We start from the raw sequence: 10,826 nt of genomic DNA, 5'->3' as shown, positions 1-10,826 counted from the left end.
TCTATAATTAAAAGATTGCTCATCCAATAATTGTTTTATTTTACATTGTTTTAAAGAAAATAACGCCAAACGCATTATCGCAGCGAACACAGCTTATTTTTGAACACTTAAAAATGTGCAACTGTGTGGTAAATAAATTTTCACTTGGGCTAATTCCTTTTTGTCGTGTGGCTCCTCGATATTTTTATCTATAAGGTATTCGTTCGCCGCTTTTGTCGATATTTTAGTATTTTCCGAATCTTTATCTTCAAGTAATTTCTCAATTTCTCGCTTGGTCGATGAAGCGAATCTAGAAGCCATTCTTATTTCGCTGTCCGTGAACTTGACATTGCCCCACCGGAAAGAATGCATTGCGCGCGCAACCGAAAGATTATTCACTAACCTGTAGGTACAAATTAGCGAATAATCTGTAGGTTGCGCTGTTTCCCAGAATTAACTGTGGACGTTTAGCTAATGAGAAGACAGATGGTGACTACAATGTATCATAATTAGTCTAATTGCTTTTGAGTTAAAGCCGAGGCTTCCTAGTTACTTTACACAAATGGCACTGCTCTATCCTTTCTACATATTTTCAGTCATGGCAATATATATATTGCCAACAAAACAAAACGAGCAGCAAACTACAGGAAACACAATCATGGGCTCCAACCTTTCCCAAGCTAGTCAAGAGATTCCTTCCGAGCAGTGAACTGCATCCAACTCAATCACTAACAGCAAACCTTATCGTGTTGGTCAATGGATTCCTTCCGATCAGAAAGTTATTGACAAATGGTTAGCCGACTTGACCACAGAAGTCAAAACTAAATACAGCGATAAGTTAAAGTTATTAATTACTCTTTATCCACCAGCCGAAGATGAAGATACAGTCGTGAGTGGAATTCAACATGCAGTTGCGAAAAGGGCTGCAACAAATGAAGAGACAGCCAAGGGAGTAGGTCTATCAGCAATTGCTAATGGTACAGACGAAGACCTCGGTCTTCATCCACCGGTCAAAGACTTGCTGGATGCTATTATCTCCGACCCCGAGATCAACATGTTCTTCCATCAGATGTTCTCGCAACAGTACAAGCTCCCAGATACTTCAGAAGGGACAAAGATTCCTTGCTGGCAACAAATGATCGTTTCGATCGACCACATCATGACAACAGCTCCAAAGTACGACAAAACTGGGTTTGTTGGTTTTCCCATCAAAGCAATCCTGAATTGGCCGATGACCACGACCGCTGGATTTCCTGCTTTCTTGAACGACAAAGTCAATAGGTTGTTCAAGAATATCTTAAACTACTGGGGACAGTTTCTTCCGAGTTCCGACTCCTGCTATGTGTTGACTGATGATCCTCGTCATGGTTGGTTTGGTGAAGACGCAATGGAAACAATGCCAAACTTCGTCAAAAATTTCAAATGCAAGCCTGATGAGATACATTATGGTTTCACGTCATGGGATGACTTCTTCACCAGAGAGTTTCGCGATGGCATTCGTCCAGTAGCATCTCCAGACGACGATTCCATTGTTGCAAACGCCTGTGAGTCGGCGCCATATCAGATCTCTACAGACGTGCAACTCAGGGACTGCTTCTGGATAAAACACCAACGGTACTCCTTGAGCTTCATCCTCAATATGACTGACCTTGCCAAGCAGTTCTATGGTGGCACCGTCTTCCTAAGCGCCACCAGTTATCACCGATGGCACAGCCCTTTGTCGGGCATCATTTACAAGACAGAACTCGTGGATGGTTCCTATTATTCTGCAACCCACAACATCCGAGATGACCCTGCATCACCCAACATGTCACAAGGATACCTGGCCCAGGTAGCTTCCAGAGGTATTATCTACATTCAATCTGACAATCCCGCCATTGGCTTGATGTGCTTTGTATCGATCGGTATGTCAGAGGTGTCCTCCAACGAAATCACCGTTACAGAAAGGAAGAGGGTAAAGAAAGGTGACCAGCTCGGTATGTTTCACTATGGTGGGTCCACGCATCTCCTGATATTCCGGCCAGGAGTAAATATCGAATTCGATACGAGAGGTCAAACGCCAGGTCTGGAAGCAATAAATATTCCAGTTAAATCAAAAATCGCGACCATACTTCCACCAGGAAAATAGAAGCGGTCAAATTTTGATAAACATTTCACTTAATGTGGTTTGAGATGACTGATAACATATATCCTAGTACGAATCAGGTCGAGACCCCACTCAATTCCTGGGTTTTACATCAACAGGGACTTTGTGCAAGGGCTCGCAGTATCCATATGATTCAGTACCGACTGTATCAAACCTTGTTTGCCGTGAGGAAATAAAAGTAGTGGTTTTAATTGTGATGTCTGTACTCGTTCTGCTTGGCTTCCACCGACTCGTGGATTATTTGTTTATTATTTGCAACAAAATCGCCAGTCAGTTTGGACCGCATCTGAAGCCTTTTCAGTGATGCAGAGACAAACGGAAAAGCTATTCAAACTTTGACCTTGGTGTCTTAAACGAATAGAACCATATCAGATGGGGAATAAAGCAGTTCTTGAAAATTTATTTATAGCCAACTGTTGCACTTCAATATTCTAATTCATTTCTCCAATGATTTCTTTGTTAATAATTCTAATTAAGCACTGTACTTCCAGTAGTCCGTGGATTATAAATGTCGACCGGATTTAAAGTTCATATCCAAAATATTTTGAGACGGTAAGATTTTCGATTAAGTCCTATCCAAAATCAATGTAAATGTGGACGCGGGCTATTAGAAACCTCTAAACTGGAAACTTTTGAAGCAAAATGAGGCTAAGCGTCGGTTGCACGGGGAAGATTGAGCTTGTAGTGAATTGAAATGAAACTACAGTGCATGTTCTTGTATTTTGCGTTGGATTTATGGCCGCCCGGTCATTTTGCGCTGGGATTTTTCGCTTCTCGGGTTGGGCGTTCGGAAATGGAGTGTTCAGCCTTGGGCTTTTCTTTAGGATGTGTCGAAAACGAAGACCCAAAAACGAAGACCTAAGACCTAAGACCCACTGGTCTAAAACGAAGACCCCCTGGTCTAAAACGAAGACCCTGTGGTCTAAAACGAAGACACTGTAGTCTAAAACGAAGACCCTGTGGTCTAAAACGTCGTCTGAATTTCAGCCGTTTCTTCCCTTTACCCCAAGGGGGGCGCGGGAGAGAGACGTCTGAATTCCGAGCGTTATAGTGTCGTCCGGTAACGGTCACTCTCCCACGCCCCCCTTGGGGTAAAGGGAAGAGACGACTCTAAAACGAAAACCCTGTGGTCTAAAACGAAGACCCTGTGGTCTAAAACGAAGACCAATTGGTCTAAAACGAAGACCCATTGTTCTAAAAACCTTTAATTTATGGCGGGAGATCATCCTTGTAGCCTGTGGGGAATAAATTATAATATTATCTCCCGCCAGTTTTCAGGTTTGGTGTATGACATTTTTTACCTATATCAAAGCCGCGACAGTTCTATAACTGTTGTTCGTTTTTACACTAATATATAATCAATTACAAATTTCCCCGGGGACATTGACACGTGTTGTGTGCGCTCAGATGAAGCGCGCCAGATGACATTTTAATTCATGCACTGCAGAAACTTAGTGTTTATGGCTTTAGAGTGGCGGGAGGTCATCCTTGTAGCCTGTGGTGAATAAATTAGCGAGTCACGCACAGTTGACCTTTGCGCCTTTTTATGATAAATACGGTGCAGCAAAGTAATGAAGTCACCTCATCGTAATTTGCTCAATATGCATTTGAAAAATAGAATATTTGTGACGACAAAATATACCAAAATCGTCACTAAAACGTATATATCTATATTAAACAAACGAATATATGAAAGACATATATCTGAACTGCGATTATGAAACCTATATGTGCACGATCCTCACAGTAAAGCACTATTTGAGCAATAGTGAGAATCAGACCTGCAAAAATTCAGGCCTGTAAAATTTGATGGCTTGCTCAGGATTTTTTTTTTTTTTAGGTCTTATTCTCACTATTGCTTAAATAGTGCTTTACTGCGAGGATCGTGCACATATATATTTCTATATTCTTAGAATTTAATTGCGTTACACAATTTGACATGTGTTGTACCGACTGAGATAACGTATCTGTCACTGGTCGCGCGCTCAGATAACATTTTTATGCGCTACAGAAATGAGAGCACTTTAGCTTAGTGTATAGCCTTACCTTGAAAAAAAAAAGGTTTTAAGAACAATGGGTCTTCGTTTTAGACCAGTGGGTCTTAGTTTTAGACTACACGGTCTTTGTTTTAGATCAGCGGGTCTTCGTTTTAGACCACAGGGTCTTCGTTTTAGACCACAGGGTCTTCGTTTTAGACTACAGGGGTCTTCGTTTTAGACCACAATGTCTTCGTTTTAGACCGCAGGGTCTTCGTTTTAGACCAGGGGGTCTTCGTTTTAGACCAGTGGATCTTAGGTCTTAGGTCTTCGTTTTTGGGTCTTCGTTTTCGACACATCCCTTTTCTTTATGTACGTTGAAACCTCGAAAAGGACAACTTGCTAAAATGGGTTCTTTTCATCATAGTAAGCGGTCAAATAACAAGCCGGATACACTGTGGAAGTAAGGCGAGGTATTTTTATTGAGAATCTGGCTTATATTTTTATTCCCTAGAGCGGTCGTAAATATTCCCATACAAACTCTCACAATTCCGCCGTGACTGTCATCGCGCAAGATGATCATCTCACAGCTAGAACTTGGGCCGCCTGTGCATGTACTTACAAGGGGTCGTTGTGCAGCTGAAGTGCTGGATAGGTAACTACTAGTAGTTCAAACAAGTCACCACCTTAAGTCTTCGCTGGGTTTTCGATGCCTTTTATCTAAAGCACTGAATGTGTACCTAACCTCCAATAAAGTAATGAAAGGGGATAGACGGGATGTAATGAAAGAAATGAAAAACTTCGACGAAGATTTCAAATGCAAGCGTCACAACACCATGGTTTTAAATCATGAGATGATTCTTTACCAGAGAGTTCCGCGATGGCAAGAATTTCCACACGACGATTCCATCGTTACGAATGCGTGTTAATTAACGAAGGGGATAAAGTGAAGAAAGGTGACAAGCTCGGCATGTTTCACTCTGGGGTAGTTTGGAAAATATAGAATGCTGGAATTTGGAACCGGAACCGGAACCGGAACCGGAACCGGAATACTCGGAATTCCCGGAAGGACCGAAAAATAATAAATTATAAAAAAATAAAAGTAAATTAATAAAAATAAATAAGAATATTGATGATTAAAAATTAATGGTAAATTCACAACTTAGTTAAATGATTTAATATGAAATTTTTCTCTAAAGATCCCAAAAAAAACACTTACCGGCACCGTTCATGGAGATGCACATATTAGAATTTTAAAAAAGTCTGCGTCAGGCCAGTAGCCCATACAGCCTAAGCGACGAAATATTTCTACTCTTCCTTCACCCTGGATGGGATGCTAGTCCATCACATGGTTACTACCCGTTTTAAATTTGCCTCCATCCATTTACACACCTGTAAGATGTCTAGGGCGCCATGATCATTAGGCTGCCACGCTTTCCCAACCGGAACCATTGCAGAAGGTTAAACAAATGCAACATTTCCAATTAGTTTAATAGTTCAATTGTAAAAAGCTCAGAACTATTACAAATTAGTACTCTACCTTAAATAGTTAATAATCACACATTGGGAGCTATCAAAGCAGCTACTTTTAAGACCAGCCGTCTACAGTTAAAATTGAGAGATCGTCAGTTACTCAACACCTTTTCGCGTTTATTATATATACCTTGAACATATACCTTTTAATATAAACCTTGTATTCATGAATTCTTCCAAACAAGGACTAGCATCCCATCCAGGGGAAAGGGAGAGTACAAATATTTCGTCGCTTAGGCTGTCTGGGCTACTGGCCTGACGCAGACTTTTTTATAATTTAAATACATGCATCTCCATGAGCAGTGCCGGTAAGTGTTTCTTTGTGGGGAGGGGGGGGGGAACAGAGAAAAGTTTCGTACTAAATCACTTAATTAAGTTGTGAATTTACCATTAATTTTTAATCATCAATATTCTTATCTATTTATTTATTTATTTATCAATTTTTTTAAAATTTATTATTTTTCGTTCATTCCGGGAATTCCGGGTATTCCGAGTATTTCGAGTATTCCGATTCCAGTTCCGTGTTCCAGCATTCCATATTTTCAAAACTACCTCACTCTGTTGGGTCCACGGATCTCCTGATATTGCGGCCGGAAGTCAATATTAAGTTAACGAGAGATCAAACGCCAGGTCTGGAGAAAACAAATGTTCCAGTCGAATCGAGAATTGCGACCATACTTCCCGCATGCAAATAGAAATAAGGATTTTGATAAAAAGCGTGATTTTGTCAGCGTTCATTATGACGTTAATTTCTTTCTTTTCTCCTAGAAGATTTCTATTGACATTCAGGAAAAACATTTTTAAAGAAGTTTATAAATTTTATTTGGTGAATGGACGTTTGAGCAAAAATCAAAAGATTTGAATGGGTTCGAAGGTCTGTAGCGTCGCCTCTTCGACATAAAATTTCTTCAAAACCTTTTTTATGTCCATGTTTTCGTACCATGAGCATGTCTTATAATTGATAATGCATTTTTTAAAACAAGGCATTTAATTAGGTATTCTAACCTTTCCCCCAAATGTTTGCATTTGTGATGGGATTTTTAATAATATTTCCTAACAAAAACTTTCTTAACTTGCATTTTAAATGAAAGGTATTCTATACGATGGCTTACAAGTTACGACAGTAGAAAACATAGTCCGCGATAAGCACATTCACGCAGTTCATTTCTGATAGGTAGAAAAAAGCACTGTAAGAGTACATTGGGCTCAGATTTTTTTTTTCAAATGTTCTTGTTGATAACATCACATCAGTTCCACATAACATCTCACCTGAAAAACAAATTCTAGCTTCGAGCGAATCTGTTTGGTCCATTTTAACAACATAATTGTGGCCTCGTTAATCTCTGTCAATCGTGACAACCCATAAAACATCATAACGTTACAGCCACTTAAGGAAACCGCATCAACACATTTTTGTTGTTTCTAACCCAACCGTAAACTCCAGGCCAATTTTAGCGGGTTAGCTTGAGTAACTATTGGATTTTAAAGGTATGCTTTGAACTGGTTGTAGCGAAAACGAAGACCCCCGAGGACCTGAGACCCGAAAAGCAAGACTCCTTTATTTACCTAACATGATCATGTTATGGTTTCTGACCAAAAAATATCCAGCTCAGGTTTTAATATTTCTTATAGCGTTAAAGTATGCAAACAAATGCCAGTTTTATTTAAAAAGACCCTGAAAACGAAGACCCGAAAACGAAGACCCGAAAATAAAGACCCGAAAAATAGCCCCGAAAACCCCTACCCGGAAACGAGGTGCTGTGTTCACATTCACTCCCTGGGAAAATTGAATGTATCAAAGTAAAGACGAATAATGTCACTATGAATGCTAGAAGTACCAATCTGTAATGTTGTGTTTAGCTTAAGATAGGGTAATAAACATTTTACACTTTTTTTGCTATGTTTTTGTATGAAAATGAGGCCCCAAGCCTCGAGCAAGCAGCCGTTGTTACCATGGCAACAAAAGTGCTGCAACCTTTAAAAAGGGACTTTTGGTGCATCCCCCCTGAGTGCCTAACTGTATGTAAAATTTGAAGGTGGGTTGAAATTTTTCATTTCCAACGATGTTTGATTCTTACAGACACGTTCCTAATACATTAACACAATTAGAGGCGATGAAATTTAAGTAGATTGAAATATACACAAAGTAATTTTCGTGCAATCATCAGTTAGTTACTCTAAGGTTTGTAGGAGGAAAACACTGCTTTTTTAAGCTTGTTATTGCCTTAACGTATGAATTCCAATACACCATATATTCATGTAGACTAGTACGAATCATGTAGAAACCCTGTTCAATTCCTAAGTTTTTCATCGACAGGGACTTTGTGCAAAGGCTCGCAGTATCCATATGATTCAGTACCGACTGTATCAAACCTTCTTTACCGTGAGGAAATAAAGATAGTGGTTTTAACTGTGATTCTGTACTCGTTCTGTTTGACTTCCAACGACTAGCGGATTATTTGTTTTGATCAAACTTTCGCAACAAAATTGCTAGTCAGTTTAGGTCGGATCTACAGCCTCTTTGATGCAGAGATAAACGTGAAAGCTAATCAAACTTTGATCATGGTGTCTTAAACGAATGGAACTATATCGGATGGCCATGGGGAATAAGTCAGCTGTTGAAAATTTATTTGTAGCCAACTGTTGGACTTTCCATCAGTCACAATTTATTCCTCCAATGATTCCTTCGTTCATAATATTTCCAATTGAGCACCGTACTTTTTTTGCCTTAAGCTTCCAGTAGTACGTGGATTATAAATGTTGACCTGATTCAAAGCTCACATCAAAAATATATTGAGACCGTTAAGCGGTGAACTATCGAAATATCCTTTTCAAACTTTCCTGTCAACAACATCACATTCCAAACAACGCCCGTACAAGAAGAAAAAACAGCTAAGTTATTAGCGCTCCTGATCAGGTTATTTTAGGTCACAGCATCCTCAAGCACTGTTAGTTTAGACAAAAGCTTAAGATATCATATGCACGTACAATTGATTTATATTTGTCATCGGGACTGAAACCCTCTGTTTCATGATCAAGCACAAAGAATGTCGACGTGAGTTTTAACACGAGTTTTGTTCGTAGGAACACGATTCGCCATCAAATCTATTAAAACTTGTATCATACGAAAGGTTAGATCTTGAAGTTTATTTATCTTTTAGTTTTTGTGATGCGAAATTAAGAGTGCGTGCAAACACGGAAGAATTCTGCAGAAAGCGGCTTGGCGTCCTCTAGGAGGCTCTGAAGAGCAAACGGATATCCCTCTGACGGCTGAAATCGTTAATTCATTAAACAAGGGGTTTACCAAACAAAGAAAGGACGCCAAAGTCTGTGTAAGTAAACTTCGGTGTATTCGTACGCGCTTTTAATTTCGTAATATACTATGACCTCTTAGCATTTTTATGATGTAATTAAGTTTCATACGATTTCTTTCATATCGGTTGGAGATGAAAGTTAGAGGCGATGAAATTTAAGTAGATATGATTGAAATATGCACAAAGTAATCGTGCATCATCAGTTACTTGCTCAACGATTTGCAGAGGGAAAAAATGCGTGGGTACAATGAGTTTAAATTGGCTGGTTTTTCCTTTCGTATTTTGCTAAGAATTTTTTTTAAGCTTGTTATCGCTTTAGCGCAGGAATTCCAATACAGCATATATCATATATACTGGTACGAATCATGTAGAGACCCCACTCAATTCCTGGGTTTTACACCAACAGGGACTTTGTGCAAAGGCTCGCAGTATCCATATGATTCAGTAGCGACTGTATCAAACCTTGTTTACCGTGAGGAAATTAAAGTAGTGGTAGCCTGCAGAGCAGGCGTTCTAGTGGAATTTGGGCGAAAATTAGACCGCGTGAAAAATGGAGCGAGGTGAAAAATTTGGAGGTGGGGGGAGGGCGAGAGGAGAGAAGGGAACGCCTGCCAGCACTCATTGATATTTTCAAACACTCATTTGCGGACGAACGAACGCTTCTGATTAGCTTTTCATTTTTAATCTGATTGACAGACATCAATCTCGCTACATTACACAACCATTGTAGCACTTTCAAAATGACGGAATCCTTCGAACAAGACTTCACGAGGGCGCTAAACATTTCTTTGGATTTATTCGAGTCGTTTACTGGATTTCGATTTGATATCAAACTTCAACAACTACAAAGTTTGAGGCATCTTGTCTATGGGGTGATTTACTAGCTTTTTTGCCGACTGGCTTTGGTAAAAGCCTTATATCATAACTGCTCGTAGCCGTGAGGAAGGAGATGCTAAAGAAAAACTGTACTATAATCGTTGCTTGTCCTTTGAAAAGTATTATAGAGGACCAAGTATCCGAAGGGAATTCTTTGGGCCTCAAAGCAAGAGCATTAAGCCAAATTACAATGGGAGAAGCAGAGCTCTCGCAGTTCGAATTGCTGTTTGGGTCGGCTGAAGAGGTTCTACAGAAACTATTCCTAAATGTTATGAAGAAAAGCCAATCCAAGATCCGTGAAAGCGTTGTTGCGATTGTTGTCGACGAGTCACACACTCTGTAAATTCATCAGCTACTTTCTTTCGAATTAAAATGTTCAAGTCTTCTTGAATGTCACGATGAGTCAGTATAGCTTCAGTTCGAGGCCGTGCTCCAATTCTTCAAGGCCATATTTTTCACGAGTGCTTTAGTTTCCTCGCCTCTATGGATGCGAACCACTACATTTCTATTCGGCATTCGTAGTAAAACTTTTACTTGAAGTTCATCGCCTGGCAAATCACCAACATTTAGATGTGGCTGTTTAGATTTGGCTGTTTTCTCGAAGCTCAAATTTCGGAATGCATAATTAATCTGGAGGCGTATTTTGAAAATATCAATGAGTGCTGGCAGACGTTTATCTTCTCTCCTCTCGCCCACCCCCCACCTCCTAATTTTTCGACTCGCTCCATTTTTCGCGCGGTCTAATTTTCGCCCAAACTCCGCTAGAACGCCTGCTCTGCAGGCTAAAGTAGCGGTTTCAATTGTGATGTCTGTACTAGTCCTGTTTGGCTTCCACCGACCCGCGGATTATTTGTTTTGATCAAACTTTCGCAACAAAATCGCCAGTCAGTTTGGACCGGATCTAAGGCCTTTTTGATGCAGAGATCATGAACGTAAAAATTTTTAAAACTTCAGCCTGAGTGTCAGGCCTTCCAAAGGGGCTAGAGGAGGGGGAGAAGGCAA

General features: G+C 40.0%; 1 protein-coding gene across 1 annotated transcript; it reads left to right on the top strand.

Moving 5' to 3' along the window:
- Positions 1-688: 688 nt before the first annotated feature.
- On the top strand, positions 689-2,527 carry LOC111329991 (uncharacterized; the record flags this gene model as incomplete). Its single annotated transcript, XM_022934772.2, has 1 exon — positions 689-2,527. A coding segment is annotated over one exon (1,419 nt), but the record flags the coding sequence as incomplete, so codon positions are not given.
- Between the last annotated feature and the right edge of the window lie 8,299 nt (positions 2,528-10,826).

The sequence above is a fragment of the Stylophora pistillata genome, chromosome 1 (assembly GCF_964205215.1).
Source record: "Stylophora pistillata chromosome 1, jaStyPist1.2, whole genome shotgun sequence".
In the NCBI taxonomy this organism is placed as follows: domain Eukaryota; kingdom Metazoa; phylum Cnidaria; class Anthozoa; order Scleractinia; family Pocilloporidae; genus Stylophora; species Stylophora pistillata.
Note: the sequence above shows the minus strand (reverse complement) of the source record. Positions and strands in the feature narration are given on the sequence as shown.